The sequence below is a fragment of the Gobio gobio genome, assembly GCF_949357685.1.
Source record: "Gobio gobio genome assembly, chromosome: 25".
Taxonomy (NCBI): Eukaryota; Metazoa; Chordata; class Actinopteri; order Cypriniformes; family Gobionidae; genus Gobio; species Gobio gobio.
Genome location: NC_137121.1, coordinates 24,922,057 through 24,945,666, shown reverse-complemented (window position 1 = coordinate 24,945,666; position 23,610 = coordinate 24,922,057). Strand labels below are relative to the sequence as shown.

At 36.4% G+C, this 23,610-nt stretch overlaps 1 protein-coding gene across 1 annotated transcript in view; it reads right to left on the bottom strand.

Annotated features, from left to right (window-relative positions):
• The window catches only part of tmem266 (transmembrane protein 266), a 95,648-nt gene that overhangs the window by 46,507 nt on the left and 25,531 nt on the right, over window positions 1–23,610 (bottom strand). Inside the window, exon 3 of the mRNA XM_079810374.1 lies at window positions 15,448–15,636. Coding sequence (XP_079666500.1) covers window positions 15,448–15,636 — 189 coding nt within the window. The remainder of the gene's footprint in view (window positions 1–15,447; window positions 15,637–23,610) is intronic.

Genomic DNA, 23,610 nt, shown 5'->3' with positions numbered 1-23,610 from the left:
GTTTCTTCGTAATAATGAGATGTGTAGTCTGTCGTTAAAACTAATTTTTTTCTCATTAAAATGACTGATACGAGATGTTGTGAATACGAGATAGTTAAAAAAAATTCTCATAATAACGAGAATGCGTTATTAAAGCATCTTTCTCGTTAAAATGACAATTCTAGTAATAACGAGATGCCGTTAAAACAATTTTTTTCATAATGTGTCATTAAAACATGTTTTGTTTTATAAACATATTGTTTAAATGACATATCTCGTTATTACAACATAATTGTAAGCTAAACTGAGCAATCTCAGCTAAACTGACCCAGCTCTCTATGCCATCCTCAATCTGTCAGTGGATCTCCAGCTTCCTGACAGACCGACAACAGCTCCTGAGACTGGGGAAACTCACATCCAGGACTCTCACTCACATTCAGGACTCTCACTACCAGCACTGGAGCCCCCCAGGGGTGTGTTCTCTCCCCACTGCTCTTCTCCCAGTACACCAATGACTGCACTTCTAAAGACCCTTCTGTGAAGCTCCTGAAATTTGCAGACGACACTACTGTCATCGGCCTCATCCAAAACGGTGATGAGTCTGCTTACAGACTGGAGGTTGAACAGCTGGCTGTCTGGTGCAGTTATAACAACCTTGAGGTCAACACGCTCAAAACGGTGGAGATGATAGTGGACTTCAGGAGGAACAGCCCAGCTCTCCCCCCACTCACCATCATGAACAGCACCGTGGAAGCAGTGGAGTCGTTCAGGTTCCTGGGCACTACCATCTCTCAGGACCTGAAGTGGGACAATCACATCGACTCCATTGTGAAAAAGGCCCAGCAGAGACTGTACTTCCTTCGTCAGCTGAGGAAGTTCAACCTCCCACAGGAGCTGCTGATTCAGTTCTACTCGGCTGTCATTGAGTCTGTCTTATGCACTTCCATCACTGTCTGGTTTGGTTCAGCTACCAAATCTGTCATCAGGAGACAACAACGCACAATCTGGACTGCAGAAAGGATTATTGGTGCCCCCCTGCCAACCCTCCAGGACCTGTACTCTTCCAGAGTGAGGAAGAGAGCAGGGAAAATCATCACAGACTCCACTCACCCTGGACACCGCCTGTTTGAACTGTTACCATCAGGATGGCGACTCCGATCACTGGCCACCAGAACATCTAGGCACAGGAACAGTTTCTTCCCACAGGCCATTTCCCTCTTGAACAGTTAAATACCACCCCTGAAGGCCGGGGTTCTAATGCTATTTCATGCATTCTGTCTCATGCTAAACATGGCCAAAATGTATTTGAGTATTTTTGCGGCAAATACACTCTTTCAGGATTTAAACAAGTTTGGGAAAGTTTTTTTTAGAGTATGGCCCTGTATGACGTCATAAAGGGCGGGAATCCTTGTATGGCCACTTCTCCCAGATGAGCGCGTGCGCACATCAACCAGAGCGAGAGCAAGAGCACATCCATCAACGAGCTTCGTTCGAGTTACGGAAGCTGCCGGCAGCGCTGTCATTTTGTTTTTAGACCACGAAATCAACAATGTCACTAAACAAGTGTGTTTCTGGTTGTGAGGAAAAGATAACTATGTTCAGCTTCCCAAATAACCCAGTGTTAAGGAAACAGTGGATGCAGTTTCTTTTCCGAATAATTGTGTTTGTTTGTTCCCGGTCATGAGTCCAAACCGCAGGCGGTGAGTAAAACTGCATCAAATGTCGGTGTTTTGTTGGCAATAGGTATGTAAAGCCCTATTCGCACGGGATTAGTATTATCTGGGGACCTTGTGTGATTTAGAAATTACCCCCCCCCACATCTGAATTTCACGTGGCGGATTCGGACGGGATAAGCAAAGCCTGTGATTTTACTCGTATTTATTGACTTATCTCCCGGATATGATGTCAAGACTTGTAAATGTTTTTTCGTTATAGATATTGCTGTATGATATATCATAAACAACAGTTCCTTACAGCGTGCCGCTACATTGTCGCGATAGTCGGTGTTCCACCGGTTACATCACTTTCCCATTTAGTTTAGTTAGAGAACAGACAATTAAAAACTGAACTGAGCACAGACAGGCAGCAGGAATCAGATTTCATTTATCACGAGAGTGAGGAGCTGACAATATGACGGCGGAAGATTTGGTTTCAAAGCGAAATGTAAAAGCGCCCATTTAAGCGAGCTTGTCATTATACTGTTCTGTTTTTGTGTTTTTCATTAAGAATAATATTGAACACACCTTTAAGCAATTCGCTCCCAAATTGGCTCTAATTCTAAAGTGAAAGTATAATGTGCACAGCCGCACAGGCATTTATAACGGTGCGCGTTATGAATGCAGCCTTAGTTCTTGGCGAAATATGGATAAAAATTTGCACAAGAAACAAAAACCTTGCAAAAATGATATACGACCCTCCAAATCCTGGCCAAATCACAGAGATGCCGATTCGCACGGGGCTCATATTATCATAGGACCTCTGTGTTTGGCGAAATATGGTAGGTCATTTGCGGGGAATTTTTACTTTACAAATTACAGACATGGCCGATTCGTACGGGATTAAGATCACAGACAATCTCCGCAATTGTTACAAATTACTAGAGGTCACCAGGTAATACTAATCCTGTGCGAATAGGGCTTAAGTGCATATAATGTGAACAACCTGAATGTATAGTGAATCAAAGTTATCCAGGGATAATGCCATGATGTAGTGTGTGTGTGTGTGTGCTCGTGACTCTTTAGCTCCGCCCACTGCACGACTCCACTAATATAAATCTGATAAAACTTAAGACTCTTCAGAGATATGAAGGATCCAGTACTACTCTATAGGTACTCAAGATTAACATGAGATTGGCAGAAACTGTGTGTGTTATGACCCCTTTAAAGACACACACAGTCAAAGAAAAGCTTACAGTCTAAGAGCCATGTTTGTGTGCCTCGCTGATGGCGATTTTAAAACGTAAGATGGTACCCAGATTTCACTTCTACTGTTAATGAAATTTTGGTAGGCTACATGGTTTTCACTATTAGATGGTTAGCCTAAATGTTATATAATTCAGATGGGCTAAAGGTTATTCTTATGGTTTGCCAAAAAGTGTTTATTTTTAAACGTGATCATTTGTACATTTTACCAGCATTTACCATACTTTCAACACAAAAATGTAAATCTGAAAAAAATGCAATATGAAAATAATTTTTCACATAAAAGAATTTTCTTGGTAAATCTTGAAAAAATAAGGGGGGGGGGGTCGTCTTATAATCAGGGTCGTCTTATATTATTGTTTTTACTGTATTTTTGAGCAAATAAATGCAACCTTGGAGAGCGAGAGAGAGTCAACGTAAACTTTTTGTGTGGCCAAGTTTGTGGTGCGTGATCTCTTTTAAAGCCTAGCCATAAAATCTAAGCCATTTTATAACTTTTTCAATAAACCAATTAGAGTCTAAATGTTGGTGAATTAACTCTAAAGAGACGCATATATTTTCATTAAATGTCTCATGAATCAAAACTCTAACTCTAAAACAATAATAATAGTATTAAAACATTAAATGTCTAGGACCATATATACTCTAAATACAATAATATAATTATATTATATATATATATATATATATATATATATATATATATATATATATATATATATATATATATATATATATATATATATATATATATATATATATATATATATATATATATATATAGATATCATAATATTAGTGCTGGGCATCGATTAAAAAAAATTAACTAGCTAATCGCATTTTTTTCTGTAGCCTAATTAATCGTGATTAAATCGCGATTAATCCAAATTAATGTATAAACAATTTAAAGACAGCATTTTTTAAATATGTGTTGTATTGTCATATTTTTATGAATGAAGGCCAGTATCACTGATACTAAAGTGTCTATGAAACATTAATGACGTTACATTACAGTATAACTGAAAGCTCCCAATTTCAACATTTATTAGGCTTTAAAAAAAACAACTTTTAATTTAAGTGAACTTAAAACAATCTTTACATAAACCCATAATAATAAATGTTATATTTACCCATGGCCTTCCCTGTTATACATATACAGAAATGTAATAGTTATCTTTCTTAACTGCATAAATAATAAATTAAATATAGATGAATCATCATTAAAGCTAAAATTGTCTCTGTTCCCGTTGTTCTTTGATGAACATTAATGACGGGCATCATCAGTGCTCCTGTCACTTTAAGAACAGCCGCGGATCTCACGCGCATCTCATTTCCTCACAACTCTTTAAGTTCATTTAAGACGTTATTTAACTAATTTAAGACTCCGAATATGAGAATACTAAAAATCCTCTGTATTATTGTTTGTTCAAGAGCAAAAGAGAACTCGATGTGAGCAGGAAACTGACGCGAGGGTATCTATGCGTCGAGTGTGTGTGTGTGTGTCCCTTGATTAGCTGACATGAGACGCATCCACACAGACAGGACACTGACACACACACACACACACACACACACACACACACACACACACACACACACACACACACACACACACACACACACACACACACACACACACACACACACACACACACACACACACACACACACACACACACACACACACACACACACACACACACACACACACACACACACACACACACACACACACACACACACAGAGAGACAGGACATTGGCATACAGCGCGTTCTCTTGTGTCTTGTCACGCTTGGAAGCATTTAGATCAATAAGAGCGTGATGATCATGTAACGCTAAGCAAAAATGGATATAAAAATGGACGCTGCGTTATTTGCGTTAAATATTTTTAATGCGTTAAGCTGAAAAAATTAATCGCCCGCGTTAACGCGTTAATTTGCCCAGCCCTAGATAATATACTTATATATTTAAAATTTTAAAGTAGGTTTAAATGATCAAAGTTATTACAAATGCTTCTTTCAAATTAATAGAAAACTAAAACTAAAGAAATAATAAAATAAAGTACTTTTGTTTTGCATTTACCATAGTTTCGGGATAATTCATGAGCTGTCATTTTGATATATTTCTATTATTAGCTTAGTTCAATAAGGCTTAAACTGACATCAAACCATGCGAATATATCGTCTGTATCATTCTGTACATATTTCAGATGTGAGTCACTCCAGAAACATGATGTGACTGCTCTCGCTTTCTCTACTGACAGTTACGGGAGAGGGAAACAATGCTGCGGATATGCAGGTGGGGTGAAACTGTCACAAACCAAGTGTCCCGGAATGGCTATGACCTTGTGCTTTCTATGGAAATCAATGCAATTGCGATCAGTTTCTGTCATTAAATGTTTTGTAGACAATATCAATCAAAATCTGATGAAAGCTGTCCTTAACAGGAAGCATGTTTCTAGTCGAAATTATACCTGACAGAAATATCTCAGAAAGCACAAAACTTTTCACAACATTGTATATTGGTTGCTGGTAGGTTGTCACTGTAAACAAAAGTTTTTTTAAACGTTTTTAAAACCTAACACCTAAAAATGCGATGGGGCAACATTAATCGAAGGAAAATTGTACCTGTAAGTGATTGTTTTTATCACTCAAAAATAATCTAGATACCACACCTAAAATAAAACAAATTACGTAAACAAAACTTATACCATGCATAAACATATAAAACCCGAAATTGCTAAGCGATTGGATGCAATCACAAACTGCACGATTCTGGATAAATTGAGAATCACTATTTTTTTGGTTTCAAACTGAGATCACAATTCTGAACAGACAACTAAACAAAATAACATGCAATTTACTCGAGGTTCTGAAAAAATGTCAGTTGCTGCAGTCTATTTAAAATATAAACAAATCGGTTTGAATTAATGACTCAATGACTCCCTCATAAATATTTCACTTGTGTCATTACTGGATGAATCAACGTTTTTTTGAACGAATCTGTTGAATGAATGATTCAATGACTCCCTCATAAATACTTCACTTGTGTCAATAATGGAGGAATCAACGTTTTTTGAACGAATCCGTTGAATGAATGTTTCAATGACTCCCTCATAAATACTTCACTTGTGTCATTACTGGATGAATCAACGTTTTTTGGAACGAATCCATTGAATGAATGATTAAATGACTCTCTCGTAAATACTTCACTTGTGTGATTACTTGATGAATCAGCGTTTTATGAATGAATCCATTGAATGAACGATTCAATGACCTCCTCATAAATACTTCACTTGTGTCATTACTGGATGAAACAACGTTTTTTGAATGAATCCATTGAATGAATGATTCAATGACCTCTCATAAATACTTCACTTGTATCATTACTGGATGAATCGACATTTTTTGAACGAATCCATTAAATGAATGATTCAATAACTCCCTCATAAATACTTCACTTGTGTCATTACTGAATGAATCAACGTTTTTTGAACGAATCCGTTGAATGAATGATTAAAATGACTCTCTCGTAAATACTTCACTTGTGTGATTACTTGATGAATCAGCGTTTTTTGAATGAATCCATTGAATGAACAGTTCAATGACTCCCTCATAAATACTTCATGTTACGACCCTGTTTTCCTTTGCTTTCTGATGGTGTGATTGGCTGCAGACAATCATGCCTAACACTGCATGAAAAGTGGGATTTTCGTCAGTATGTGACACTGTAGATTGCCGTGAAACTTTAGGTTTACGACTGTGCACAGCAATTTGCAGGCAACACCGAAAACTGCCGTAAATTGTCGGAAATTGTCGTGGGCCTTGCTTGGCAGTTGTCCCCCCATGACCCCCCCTCCCCTTAATTCTAGGGGAGGCTTTATCATGTAAATGAACATGCTGTGAGCTACACAAATGCAAATCAGAGTAGCAGCAGGGGGAGTTTTATCTAGGTTCTGAATTTTTTTGACTAAAACAAGTTTAAAGTTTAAGTTAAAATGTTAACTTAAATTTAAGTTAAATGTACTCGTTTTAGTACACATTACTAAATTTTTAGGGCAACCAGTTTGCTCCAATTTTTTAAGTAGATTCAACTTGTCCGGGCTCACAGTGTAGATGAATTACTCTGTATGTCATTAGCAATAACCAATGTTATGTAAAAAAAATAAAAAAATACAGGACAGCAGTTCATGTCTTCAACCTTTAGAGAGGTTATGTGATGCAACAAGACAATGAACCAAAGCACACAAATAAATCAAGTAAAGCATACAGTTTACATACCAACATTAATTTTTCCACCCTGCACTGTGAATGATTTTTTAAATGGCTATTAATCATAAATGTGAAAAGTACAAGTTTGTTTGTTTATAGTTAAGTCAGATTGTGTTTTTCTGTAATTGTCATTTAAATTGAGCTCACACCACATTTTATGAATTATCAATGCAGATTTTCAAGAGGTGGTTTCCTGGACAGGGTTTAAATTATGCCAAAAGTAGGCCTTAATCTATTTAATCGTGAGTTAAAAAATTGTTGCCTGGAACAAAGATTAAGCACAGATTACTAACACCTGGACTATGAGTCCTGAACTAAAATAAACTGGATTCATTTACAGTTTTATCTAATTGCTTACACACAATTTCTGAAAATATGGCTCCATTTCTTGTAACTCTACACACAAAACATCAGACATCTCTTGCAAAAGCAACACTTTGTGCAAAACTATTTTAACTATTTCCAAAAATGTTGTTTTTGCATATATCTAACTACACAATGCACAACTGAGGAATTTACAGTTGAACTGAAATCAACTGAACTGAATCAACACTGAAGTCACTTGAGCTGAATATTGACACTATATTGGCTTGTTAGAGCCGGTTTACAGCAGAATTTGTTTTGAACTTGTTACTGAAGCTGCTATGAAACAATATATTTTGTTGTATGCATATTCTTTCTTTCTCAAACCTTAGTTTTGATTTCTAAGTGATCAATTTATGTATAAGTGTTTTCACACATGATCATTGGCTGTATGGGTCCTCAGTAAATGAATGTGGCATTTAAATGGCAAAAGTTATTCTTGTCTCTATGACTTATGGCTTCCTAAAGACACGTTTATGGGTAAATAAAATATTAATAATATAAATAAAATGAATATCAAAACATATTTTAAATATAATGAAGTCATTTTATTATAGCACTCATCAGATGTTCCTGGAAACAAAACAGAGACAGAACAGTATAAACAAACTATACAACAAACTAAACACCAAATTACAAAAACATTATTATGTGAAAGGGAATAAAGTTGTGTGTTTTCAGTTATAAGTATGTGCTGTGTAAATTAGCCTATACTTTTAGAAATTATATATAGCCTAACTTTAAAAAACAAACAATAACCCATATAGATAAATTATAATAATTGTATAATATTAAGCATTTACTTAATATACATTGTAACATTAGGCTACTTTACTCTAGCACAGTAGTCAGTTAAGCAATTAATTAATATCTTATATTAATATGTATGTAGCCTAGGCTACATCTAAAGGTAAGTCTGCTTAAAAAAAAAAATATTACACTTCGACATGTACAGAATGTGCGCGTTAAGAAACACGTTCAAATGTTTTTCTTAACATGTTAAAACTGTGCGTGAAGCGGAAAACAGGGCGTGTTGAAGGTTGAAACGATCATAAGTCACGCGTTTCGTATAAAGAGATTTGGCCCCAGGCGCGTTCCATATCAGAGCCCTAGTCCAATGAGGTGCGAGGTCGAGGTCATGGCCATGACGCGTAGAAGACGAGCTTTAAACTATTTTTTAATGTTTTTTGCTGCTTTCCTTTTTCGTGATCAACAATGACAGGACACCGTCTTCAACTCAATCTCTGCATGGACGCGACGAACTTTTTGGACTCATTTTCAGGAGGCTGTCTTCGTCTTCATAACTCTGAGGCAAACTGCAGTCGCAATGAACCAGAGCATGGGTAATGTAACGTTACGATTTAAAGAATATGCTTTTATTCAGCTGTATAAGGAAATGGATGCGTTAATAGATCCGAGCTTAAAACTGCACATTTTGTTTACACAGACTATCCTCGCCTCATACCGAAGCCGTGAGCGTGAGCTCTTATCTGCTTGGAGCGATTTCCGCGAGTCCAGATTTAACCGCTGATCACGACGAAATTGTGTGTAAGTAACTTCTAATGTGTTTCTCATTCCTTGTTTAATTTTACCGTGACTGTTTTTATTAATACCAGTCTCATGTAATTGTTTTCCAGCTGCCTGTAAGACGTATTATGAATCGACACGCCGGAGCTTCAGATACAAACAACCTGAAACTGAGTCAATCAAGAAGAAAAAGGGTAAGATTTATTATATTAGATCCGTTTTTTGTCAATGCGAGTATTTTTCAGGCTGCTTATTGTCTTTATGGATTGTATTACAGTTGCTGGAAGCGAGAGTGTGCTGGATGAGGTGGACGTTTGGAAGTCCGCGACCATTGAACTCATATCTGATGAGGAAGACGGCTTTGTTGACGGGGTGTCTGGATTGATTGTGCGGCCACCGCCCTCTCGCAGCCTGGAGCACGACGAACTTTACATTACATTACGAGACATTACTGCTGCACTGTACATAGTTGTATGTTTAACAATAAAGCTCTTTCTTTGAGTAAACCGCTGTGTTTTATAAATGAAGCCCTTTCTTTGAATGAACAGCTGTATGCTTATAAATGAAGCCCCTTGTTTGAATAAACGGCACGGTCCGTATAATTTTCCCATATATTCCTTGATGGTATGAATACTTCATAGCACAATAACATTAATATGAAACAAATTATTACAACATAAATTATATATTTATTATTATTATTGGGGTTTACATTTATAATGAGCCAGGGGGACCAATAATGATTGGTTTGCAGTGATCTGCCAACCAATCACGAGGGATTTTTCTTTTTTAAATGTAGTGGCTTCAGCCAATAGTGAGTGAGTAAATTCAAGTCTGGCCGTTGACTCTCTGGTTTCGCTGCTATTCATATGCAAATTAGAGGCGTCGCACCTCCGCGGGCTCTCTCCGCGGGGGGCTCTCCACCTACGTCATGGTTCGTTTACGACAATTTGTGGAACAGACGAACGCGACGTTCGCTGCCTCTAAATTGTCGAAAACTGCCGAAAATTAGGGAGATTTCCAGGAGTATACAGGAGTTTACGGGGTCGAAAATCCCACTTTTCATGCAGTGTAATTGATTAATTTATGGGCAGAGAGTATAAAAGCTGTATTCACCTGCTCATTAGTACTTACTCTGGGGGAACATCTCCAGAGAAGTCACTTTGCTCCACTTTGTTGCTTTCTAGTTTATTTATCATTTATCAACATTCCTCACCAATTGGATTATTATTTTTCCCTTTATTGTTTAAATCCCTAGACGTTGTTATATTTCTGTAATGGACCACTATGTGTGTTTAATAAATAATCTTGCAAGTCAAACTATTCGTTTGCATGTGTGATCCTCTTTATGTGACAGTCGAGAACGAGCTGGCCGTGACATTCACTTGTGTCATTACTGGATGAATCAACGTTTTTTGAACGAATCCGTTGAATGAATGATTCAATGACTCCCTCATAAATACTTCACTCGTTTCATTACTGGATGAATCAATGTTTTTTGAATGAATCCATTGAATGAACGATTCAATGACTCCCTCATAAATACTTCACTTGTGTGATTACTTGATGAATCAGCGTTTTTTGAACAAATGATTCTATGACTCCCTCATAAATACTTCACTCGTTTCATTACTGGATGAATCTATGTTTTTTGAACGAATCAGTTTCCTGATCAAAACACATGTGAAGAAGAAGCAGGTGATACTTAAGCAGATGCATTTGTAAGAAAACGCAATCATCAACATTAAACAGCATATAAATCAACTGCTTTTTCAATGTTACTGAATGAAATGTCGACTCAGGACGAGCTACAGGACTGTGAAGCTTTGGGGGTGCTGATGGACTTGATCTACTCCATCTGTGTTTTAATCATCGCTCTGAATCCGATTCAGATGTAGTCTTTGACAAAAATAGAATTTTCTCAGCTTTTTGCACAAAATTTAGCTTTTTTATGAAACTAAACATTCACATTTAAGTTGATAAAGAAACTTGATAAAAAACAGGGCTTTATCAAAATATTCTGGGGGTCATGAACATTTTGTGAAAATTATCAAAAATGCTGGCAGTGGCTGGCAACTTTTTTTTTTAAATGCTGGCGGGGAAAGAGTTAAAACGTAGAAAAAAAGTTTCACAACCTCTTCGCAACATTAAGCTGGGCTGTTATCACAGTAAAGGACAGTTATGTGACACACCTGAGCATGTCACCTGACAGTGAGTCGTGAGAAACAGAAAGCTCTGTGCTGACATCTCAGAAACACACTCACACACTTGAGAGATTGTACGGACCATCTGTCTCACACAGACACACACGCACACACACACACACACACACACACACACAGGCGTAGCTTGTGGACAGTGTGACGGCTGCCATAATTAAGCTTATGGTGTTTGTCAACTTTCCCTGCGTGTAGCAGAGCATCGCACAGTGGCCGTCCACGGTGAGTCACGCTACCCAGACGGGACAGCAGTGTCGACTGCCAAAAAAACCCAGTCAGCACCATAAAGGTCTGGGTGCTCCACACTCCCAGCATGCAGTGCGGCTGCCAGATGATTTTTAAGGCCACATTTGCACACTAACCACCGAGGAACACAAACACATCCACAGAAACCTGGCATTTAAAAATATGGTGTGAAGTAGTCGAGAAACCAACCTCCTGCGGTAAACATCCGGTATTTATAAAATATTTTATGGCAGAGACATACTGTATACGCTTAGGAAAAAAAGGTTCAATATAGAACAATATAGAAAAGGGTTCTATATAAGAATTGTCTTCAATTATTGGAAAATACTTTCATGTTTATTTCATTTTTTTCTAGTGATAAAGTATACAAGCTGTTTAATTCATATTTTTATCAAAATAAAAATTTTATTCAAATCAAATGAATTAATTACAACTAAGTGACACATTACAACAAGAGTATTTGCCAAAAATATGTCCAAAAAAAAAAAGACTGTGATTGGTCAATTTACAGGATGTTCAGATGGTTTCTTCCTGTATAAGTGGTCCATACTTTGTGCTAATAGTCAAAATGACTCTGCTGAAAATAGAATTACACAAGCAGAAAAAAATGTTGATCTAAAAATCTTAAAATGGTGCAACAGGATGATATGGATCACAAAGGCATGCTAGTCAAAACCACAAAAAATGCTACGAATGGCAGTAACCCATCCATTTATAGAAAACCCTAACGGTTTTGAAAGCTGAAACTTCTGTCACAAACAATTTATGGATTTATTTCTGTCTCAGGATAGTGTAACGGTACATTAGCACTTTCATTTAATCTTTCAAGATATCATTTTGCTTCTGGTCTGAGTTTCCATTAGAAATTGTATAAATAAATATAACATTTCAAGTCAAAATCTTTCTCAGTGCTCAGTTTTTTTTTTAACCGAAACACAATAGGTAAACAAGCCTCAACGATCCAGTTCTGCATTACAAATCATTTCAGCATGCCAGCATATTATAAACAAATTCCTTTAGAGTACTACTTTATGTCAGATTAAATAAAGATTTCGATCTCTGCTACTTTAGATACTGCTAGTATTGTTTATAAGACATGCTGAGGCTTATTTTTACCTCACCCCTGCCGAGCATTAAATGAATTCCTGGAATTCCAGTTAAAAGTCAGTATCGTTGATCTAAGTGAGAGTATGCTGCTCTTCCTGATTTTTTGGATATCTGAATATTTCTCTCCTAGCATGGCGTTTGCTTCGTCGGAATCCTTTATCCGATAACAACTGAAAGTGGCTCTGTGACAAGAATGCTAACAAAGAGAGACGGTCAAAATGTTGCAGTTGCACTGGAAATTTCAGACTAAAATGTCATATCGCTTTACATTTAATATCGTCATGTTTTTCAAATGATTAGTTCTTATGAGTGAATACATTGACTAAAGGAGGACCAAAAAACCCTCCATTTAGGAAGTACATAGTTTGATATAAAAAAGAAAATAAGCAAAATAAATGTGTTTTTTTAAAGATTTTTTATTATTTTATTCTTTAAAAGGAAAACCTGTTCACAAAGAGACTAGTGCTATATTCGAGTGCTGTCAAATCGATGAATTGTGATAATCGCATCTAACATAAATGTTTGCGTTTATATAATATATGTGTGTATATTATGAAGTATATTATGTCATATTATATTGCTGTCAATCGAACTAATGTAATAATGTAATAATGTAATAATTGTAATAATATATATATATATATATATATATATATATATATATATATATATATATATATATATATATATATATATATATATATATATATATATATATATATATATATATATATCAGTATATATATATATATATATATATATGGGCTCGACATTAATGTCCAATAAAACAGTTTATACTACGGGGCCGTTGAATGCTTGAATCTGATTGGCTGATGAACGTTCTGAGGTGTGCAATTATTTTCTGGGAAACGCACAGCGAACGTAGTTCCAGGCAGCTCTCTTGACCGCATTACAGTTCCATATCACTACGCATAGTTAACTGTAATAACAGAAATTAAAGGACAAAAAAAACAACAACATGACAGATGATTTTCCTAAAGTAAATCTTAATATTTACGGTGAATATAAAACGTTCAACAACTGGGCGGCAGCAGTATTAGACAGTCCAGATGAAAACCAACAAACGGAAGCGGATATCAAAGGTAAGCTTTTCTGTCTCATTACTGCAATCGCACGTGCTCGCACACGCACTACAGTTTGCACAAAAAGGTGTTGTCAGCGCTGCCCTGATGATTTTATCAGTTAACCTATATAGAGTAGCAACTTAAAGGCTACACATGACATTTTTTCACTAGTGAGGTAATAACAGCGCTGTTTAGAGACGCACAGAGGTAGCCTAATTCACACAAGCGCTCTCTCTTTCTCTCTCTGTCGCTCTCTCTCTGTGTCTCTGTCGCTCTCGCTCTCTTTTTAATAACTTCATTAATAACTGCAGTAGAATGCTATCAACGGCTCAAGCCTCCGTTACCAGCTTTAAAATGACGTTTCGGAACTAGCAAAAGAGCTGTTGCATGAGACGCGGAAGAAATAGTCCTACTCACAATAGCGATTTAAGTACAAAAACCGGACGAATCCCTTTAAATATATCATCGGATCGATGTCTTGAGGTGTGGTAACCGTAGTATAAGCACACCCGAGGTCCGCTTCGTGACCGCATCACCACCTCGGGTGTGCATTATTATTCTAATAATAATTCAACGGCCCGGAGTCAATTATTCCTTACTTAATGCACAGGTAGGTCCTAGTCAGTTTAATCGCCGTTCTATATTAATGCACTGTTTTTGTTGAAGCACACACACATAGACCTACGTCTCTCACACAGAGAGAGCGGAGATCGCGCTGCACACACACAAACATTCAGGAGCACAGAAACTTATCAGCACGTGACTTTTAGTTCTAAAATTGATTCGATACTGAAACGCTACATTATGTTTCTTAGCAATGAGGGTGTTAAATTGCTATTTTTAAGTAATTAAACCATTCAACTCACAGCTTAGTTGTTATGGAGAGAGCCGCTGAACAGACACAGGTACGAATTTCTCTCTCTCTCTCTCTCTCTCTCTCTCTCTCTCTCTCGACAATTGATTCAAATAAATACTAGGGCTGTGCGATATTGAAGAAAAATGCGATATGCGATATCCTTGTTAAATAATGCGATATTCGATATGCAATACGATATTGCTTTAAGTGTGTAAAATCTATTTTTGACAGTTTGAGTGTATAACAAGACACGAAAAAAAGAACAGCTTGTGCGCACGTTTCGGTGTGTGTCAGACAGCAGACAGCGCGAGACTGCAAGGAGTTGTTTTTCGCAAGTTATTGCGTTTAATAACTCTTTTTAACGTCAAGCAAGTCACATAAGTAACAGTCGTGTGCCCAGTCTATTCTCCGCTATATGCATCAACCTAAAACGTACACTTTTCACAATGTTGAAGTAGCATATTAAAATCATTCAGATATTGCGTGCCCTTGCGATATGCATATTGCGATATTTACATTTGCGATATTTCGATAATTTCGATATATTGCGCAGCCCTAATAAATACTATAATTAATTTATTCAGGTAAATGTAATCTTACACACTCCGGTTTGTGCTGTTCTTTGCCTCCACGTTGTGCGTTAAGTTGTTTAATGCACAGCTAGCCATGGATTATCCCTTACACACACACACACACATGATATATAAACACAAACTTTATGTTAGATTAATCACAATTAATCGATTTGACAGCAGTACTATATTCACTTCTAAAAAGCTCATTTTTAGATTTGGGTTAGTTTTAAAAGCAATGGGAAATCATGTGTGTACGTGTTTCTGTGCAGAATCATTGGTGTGCCAGCAGTTTCTTACCCTTCTTGGTTTTCCTCTTCATCCAGATTGGAAAGTAGCTGGGATCCGGCCAGCGAGAGGTCCAGGGCAGCTAGAGGAAGATCCCTGTAGGCGAAGCTGACCAGCTGCACTGGAGCCATGCACTGGCCTTCATCCTCCACCTGCTGAGAGATCACCTCCAGATCCGGCACCGCCGCCTGCTGAGGGGGCCTGGGGACACATGGGGGACACTACTCTATTGTCTTGATACATTAACTGTCTTAACAAGCTACCATAAAAAATGACCTGGATTACCACAAAGACTTTACATACTGGAACCACAGACTAAATGAAACCCAACTGTAATCACACATGGGTATTGAAAAGTCAACATGAAATCAAAACTGTTACTCTTTGCTATCTCAATACATGTGTCTGGCCTTATTGTGAATGCTTTATCAGTGTAATGATTCATCATAATATTTCACTGACAACCAACATAATTCATTCACTTCAAATAATTGCCAAACAATGCATTGGAAATTTAGACTCATTTGAAAGATTCTGTTCATTTAGATATATGTAAATCAACTGCTTCCTTCACATGGACCGTCTGAAAAAACTGATTCACCAAAATGAGTCACTGATTCATTTGAGTCCATGTGTAGAAGTTCTGATTTTTTTGGAAGCAAAATATTTGGTTAAACGCAGTTGTTTGCACTGGGAATTTACACTCGTTTTAGTTAAATGGTTAGTTTAGATGGTTCATATAAATCAAGCAGTGTACTTTTGAGAACTGCTTCCATCACATGGACCGCCTGAAAGAACCGATTCACTAAAAATGAGTCACTGATTCATTACAGACCCACCGTAGAATTCCTGAACTTTTGGTAGTGAAATATCTTATTTGCACAGGGAAGTTACAGTTATTTTAGTAAATTGGTTTGTTTTGATAAAGCGCAATTGGTTGGTAACATGGTTCATGCAAATCAAACACTTTACTTTTGTTCATTATTGAATCATATTGAATCATACTTCTGATTCATTTGGGCCCTGTGAGGGAATTTTACATGATTTTTTTGTTGCATGACATTTAGCTGTTCATTACTTCCAGAATAAATTGTTTTAATGTTTTGTGCCAAATAAATATTAATTTGAAAGCCTGTAGTGTAGATAATTACACTGTATTTCGATGGTTTCATGTGGAAAAATGTCACAAATTTGGTTGTTTCATGTTGACTTTAAACAGCAAACAATGGCAAGCCACATATGAGAAGTGTACTGTATAAAAACAGAAAATAAGGCAATAATTAAGTGTCTTAGAGTTAGCATATGGAAAACCGCCATGTCCGCAGGGGTGTAAGGCAAGCGAACAAAAGCAATACACAAGGGGAACTGTATATATGGCACAAATGAGAACGAGAGAGAGAGAGAAAAAAGAAAAATCCCAATTCATGAACGCAGGAGAGGTCAGGGATGAGGAGTGCGTTTTATTCCGACAATGCATGATGTATGAGACACGAACACAATGAACGACTAGCAACAGGAGAGGGAACTGAATCACAGACGCCACAGAGACCCAGAATCCCATTATTGAGACGAAGATTACTGACTGATGTGATTCTAAGACAGACGAGAAGCAGATTGAGGAATCTCAAAAAGGGCATGGCCCCAAATAGCAGAAGTGGAATATGGAAATGCACACGAAACCTCAATGGCTACATAAGTAATGCATGAAAGAAGATTAAGTTGTGGCCAGCGTCCCAAGTGTCGAGATTGATTCCTAAAGCCAGAATATTCATCACGGTCGGAGCATCATGCGTTGCGTTCTACAATAATGAGGTATCGGGAGAATTTCAAAGCACAATATTGTGGCAAAACAACAAAGTCCCACAGTTGGATGTCATGGCTGGTTCTGCCCGGTTTTGTCTTTGATTTATTGGATTCAGTGTGCTGATTCATCTCACGTTTGCAGTCTGGGATTGCTGTTCTCAATCTCAGCGCAAACAAGGCAATGAATATATACTTCTGCAATGCTCACAGTTCACCGTTTGCTTTTGATATCGAACTTTAGGGAAGTAACTTACAGAAACAGTTCACCCAAATGTGTTTTGAGAGATGCGAGGTTGAGTAAATGATGGCAAAATGTTCATTTTTGGGTGAACTACTGCAGTGCATAACATCAAGGGCGTGTAAACTAGCCATTTGTGCAGCCAGACGGAGATATTTCCAAAATAAGTGATAATTGTAATCATAATGTACGCTCATAACTGGAATCGATACTTGCGACCCTTAAAATGGCTTAATCAAGGGCAGAAGAAAGGACAGAGATGGGAAGAAACCTGGGTTTTGGCTTCTGTCCCAGGCGTGCCGGATGAGAGGAGATAAATTATGCCAGTGCAAAGGGAAAAAAAAGAGGCGGCGAACAAAAAAGGAAGCTTGTAATAGTACAGAGACTTAGGAGAATAACGAAGCATTGCCACTGTGAATACAGGGTCAATAGAGAGAGGCTGCATGTATGTGTGGATTGCCATTATAAGATGGTGATGTTATGCTGGGAAGTGTCTCTCTGTTGGAGACTGTTGCCCTTCCCAATCTTTAAAACATTAATGGCCGTGGACACAAACATATGTCATTTCTCCAGGAAACCTCATTCTTCTGCTTTTCTTTTGTGTATTGAGCAAACAAAGCATCAAACATGAATGAATGATGAATAATTGGGTGAATCTGAAGAAATCTCTCTGGGACGTGGTATAATTTACTTAATATATAATTTAACAAGATGGAAAATTATATCTTGAAATTCTTAAATATATAAAAGATAATACCGTGTGAGATTATTTTCATGACAAATTGCTGTGCAGTAGCCTATGCAGCCGCATATACAACAAACTGCGATGCACTGTGTATTCTGACACCTTTCTATCAGAACCAGCATTAACTTCTTGAGCAATTTGACATGGGCCAGCCGTTTTGGAGATGCTCTGACCCAGTCGTTTAGCAATCACAATTTGGCCCTTGTCAAACTCGCTCAAATCCTTACGCTTGCCCATTTTTCCTGCTTCTAATACATCAATATGTGGACAAAATGTTCACTTGCTGCCTAATATATCCCACCCACTAACAGGTGCCGTGATGAAGAGATAATCAGTGTTATTCACTTCACTGGTCATAATGTTATGCCTGATAGGTGTGTAAATACTGTATTATCTTTATATATATATTTTATGTAATTCTGTTAAAATTTTGTATTTATAAAATAGAATGACTATTGCAGGGTTATCATTACTAAACCATTTTTGTTCATTGAATAAAATAAAATATTAGATGAAAATTTGAAAAAAATTGTAAGTTGAACTGGAAATAAATAAAAACTAAAACTGTAATAAAAAAAGAAAAACTAAATAGTAAAATGACAAAAGCATATATCAAAATCAATAAAATTTAAACAAATTTAAATAAAACATAAAAAGTAAAACCTAATTCAAAATATTAATAAATAACTATAATATTAAATACTAATATAACACTGTACCATTGGGTATTATTGCATAATAAAAAATAAAAAATAAATCAAAAGTAACGCATTACACTAATGGCAAGAAATGTGGTTAATTGTCAAAAATAATGTCACATTGCAAAAAAACATAATGGTCAAAAAAAGGTTAATTTTCTTTACATTGAATTTCTTTATTCTTTATCTGGAGATTTGGAAAAACATAATTTTACAATAAATTACAGTAGTGTACTGTACTAGTACATAGCTTTACAGACACAAAAATGCTCCGTGACAGCAGTGCTTCGATCACACTTCTCCCCAAAATCTCTTTTCACACCCTTCATGCTGGCTGGCTGGCTGGTAAAGGACGGGCTCAGCATGTGGCGTCCCGTCCTCCCTGATGCTATCTGCACACTTGGCACTGCTTCCCACCGATTGCTAACAGGACTCTAATCAGTCCTGACACGCACAAACTGTTCAGGGCATCAAAATCACATTTGCAAATAACCATATGCAAAGCCGTAGCGCTGTCAGGTACTGATGAGTGTTCGCCGGTGGCACGATGCCCGCATGACGTTTCTGTTCGCCACACCACAGGACGAGTAGTAGAGGACACAGACATAACAACAGCAAGGTTCGGTGTACAAATTAGAGGGCCTGAGAGCCCCTAGTTCTCCAGTTATCTCTAAAATCAGACTGGCATTAGCTGTTGGATCCCATGGCAAGTTATATCCAGCGTGGTTTGTTTTGAAACCAGCAAAAATCGCAGGTTAGTGTAGAACCACTACTATTCAGGAATGACTAATGTTGTCAGTGTTTGTATAGTTTCTTTATGTATGGTCAGACACTTGCGTTGTATTATATTATTAACATTTGATTAAATACAAGGTTTTTCAGCAGCAAATGTCAGAGATTTAGTTTTGTCTGTCATTAGAACGGTCGCTTCCGAGGCAGTGAGTGCATCAACTTAAAGGTTACAAAGGTTATTGTAGCCTTTTGTTATAAAAGACGAAGTGTTAAGCACATGCTGTACTGGTTATGACTAGACGGCAAATACCAGACTGAGACACGCTCCTCCGCTCCTCAAATACATAAAACATTAGCCTTACATTGTGTGGCTAGTGTTTTGAATAAAGAAAACACTGTACTTGTTCAAAGAAACAGTTCTTTATTTACCCTTGCTCTGCAAACAAGCAGAGACCGTCTCCAAAATGCGTGGCGGACTTAATTCATGATTGAGGCGGGTGAGGCTGTTGTATGAGGTTTTGCCGACAGTTTGACGATCCACTAGAGCTGCGAGGTTTAGGTCACAAGATATAGACCAAAAAAAAAAAAAAACTATTAAACTGTATGATAACTAGAACTGATTGTTTGCTTACTATCTAATCTACCCAGACCCAAACATTTGGCCTTATTAGGAGATGATCAACAGTATTCGCTTCACCTGTGACTGATCATAATGTTTTGGCTCATCAGTGTATATCGATAAATTTAAATTCAAGCGTTGTCACACATACTCAACACATTTTATTTCCACTGACTGATAGACGTAAACTAGTTGCCGTCTCACTTTGCCCCCAGTGAGTTTAGAGCGCACAGTCATAAATCAGCAAGAAAGAATCAATAGAAATAAATAAGAAAGCAGCCCACAGGGACGAACATTACCCCCCACCCACCAATTTTATGTATTACTACACTTTCCAGCTTTATAGCTTCAATACATCATAAATAAAGGCTGGTTACCAAAAATATGTATTTAAAAAAAAATACCTCACTAGTGTTTGTCAAGTGAAGGAAATGCTAAGCTTGAGGGAATGTATTTTCCATAAGAGTGTGGATTTTTTAACACATAAACCCCAAAATAACAGTTGCCTGGCAATGGTTGGTGAATATAATGAAGTATAAAATATACATATGCTTATAATAAATATAATAAAAAAAATATATATTTATAATTATATCACATACTATTTTGTCAATTGATCCAGAGGTGCTTATGTCTTCTAGACTTTCAAGGACATTTTGTTGGGTGTAACCCTCAGAATCTAAAATACTACTAATAATAATAGTTTTTGTTTCCAAAATCCTAAGACACAGTTACTATTTTGAACATGTTATACATGTTTTAGGTGGAACTGTTGCAAGCGCTTCACAGGGAGGCTACAATCTTCTGCAGTCTCTAAATGACGTTCGCTCCACCACAGAAATGCTCAGACGGCAAAGTGAAAAAGAGCGGAGCTCGACTGAATATGAACCTCAGTGAATCTGCAAGAGGAGACTACGCAGGCATGCAGAAAAAATATCATGTTAATCAGTGTTAAATTAATTAATAGGCTTTGTTTAGCATATGTAATTATTGCAATCATAGAAGGTAGTTTTGATAATAATGATTGATATAATAACTTTTATAGTTGGTGTTACAAGTCATTTAAAATATAATATTGTTAAATATTAATAACATTATATTTTAAATAACTTCTAACACCAACTATAACAATTAACAACAATACAATGCAGTATATTTACACTTCACCAATGTTTATATAGAGATTGATATCCTCTGTTCATTTCTGTTACATATGATGATAAATGTTACACAGTGCATTAATTAATATCAACAGATACAACTTTTGATTTTATATATGTAGAAATTAACTTTAACTAGGATTAATAAATGCTGTAGAAGTATTATTTACCATTAGGTCATGGTAAGTAGTGGTGTAAATAATATTACCAAACCTTAAAATGGGGGGGGGGTTCCACACTTTTTGTTCACCATTTGTTCACACTTTAGTTTAAGGTCCAATTCTCACTATTAACAACTTTTGCCTTAGTAAACTCCTAACTACTGCTTATTAATAATTAGGTAGTTCATAAGTTTAGCTATTGGGTAAAATTAAAGGATGTAGAATATGGTCATGCATAATAAGTAATTAATGTGTGTTTATTAAGTAGCCTACTTATAAACAGCCAATATCCTAGTAATATGCATGTTAATAAGCTACTAGTTAATAGTGAGAATTGAACCCTAAAATAAAATGTCACCTACAATTTATAGAGGCATAATTTTGTACTGGTAAATAAGGAATTAGGTGAGGATAGTGCACTTTAAAAAATCTTGGGTTATTTTTTCTAGCCAAATCCTGGGTTGAGCCTTTTGGGTTATTTTTTCAGTATTTGGGTAGTTTTTGGCAAGACCCAGTGCCGTTACGGTGGAAACGGGACAACAGAGACTGGTTGATTACTTCTAAATGTTAAAAGTTTTTAAGTTTAGAGGATTTAAGTTAATCCGTAGACATTAATTCATGTATGAAGTAAAAAAAAAAAAGAAGCAAAAATTATAGTAAAAATGAATCAACTATGCTGGGTTAAATAAACCCATTATGCTGTGTTAAATAAACAACCCAATTTGCTGGGTAAAATTCTCGAGTCGAAGGTCGCGCCAGCACGATCGGCTCTCTTTTTTTCTTATCAGTGCCAAAGAGACTCAAATAACTGACGTTTTTTATCATTCAGGCAAGTGTTATACATCATTATAATCTGTTAAGTTTCTATTTTTTTGTGTACAGTCACAATAAAAACAAAATGTTTTGCTTTTTGCAAAATAAAGAAAACAAACATGATGCGCGAACTGCAGCCTCTCTGTCAAACACGTTCATTAAGATAGTCTTCAGAAAAGAAACTCTAGCTTAGTGAATACTTGTCTCACAAACATAAGACATATGTCTAAAGAAACGTTGAAATGTCAGGTTTTTAAAAATGTAAACCAAATTGAAAACAAATATGCTGTGTTTATGTAATCTGGTTGAAAAGTGATAGATGTCAGTCTTTCGTGAGCCACTTCATTATCCGCTAATGCGACCACGCCCACGGAGCACACGCTCTTTCAGATTCAAATACTGACGATCCCCACATCAACATCCACACACCAACTCATACAAACACATCTAGTGAAGCGTTGTAACGTTACTTCAGTTACATCGTTTTGAGACGCGTTGAGCTGTAATCCTGGATTTATTCTCCTCATGAAAAGCTGTTCATTTCTGAAAGCAACGGTTTCAGGGCTGATTGTAAGGTAGGCTTTATTCTGTTAAGTTTATTCTGTAAGCATCTGTGAATATTAAACGCACAAAAACCGTTTAAATATGAATCCTGCTGCATGTCATACACGCAAGACTGTTTAGACAAGATTTTTTGGCCTGTTTTGGATAGATTATAACGTGTTTATTGTAAAAGAGTCTAGAGTCACATCAATAAAGCTTTTATTCGCAAATGTCTGCTCAGATGCTATAAATATAGTACCAGTCAAACGTATTTTTCTTCATATTGATGTTTAAATATTATAGCCTAATGTTATTTTTTTATTTAATATCAAAGTTTGTTTTATCGAATTGATATTGAGTTGTTTTGTAGAAAGTGAATTTTTTTTTGTAGAAAGTTAATTGCTTTCTTTAAAGTGAATTTCGTTTTGTATAAATTGTATCTTAATTTTAATGATTTATTATTAATTTTTTTAGCATGAGACTACTTTCAAAAATATAAAAAAATTGTACAAAAAATGTATTAAAAAATGCTCTTCTTAGTCATTTTTGTCTTGTTTCTAGTCTAAATATTTAAACATTCTTAAATCCAGATGCATTTACTAGATAAGTACAATTTATAATATATGTCCTGTTGCAACTCAGTCACACACCTGAATTAAGCTC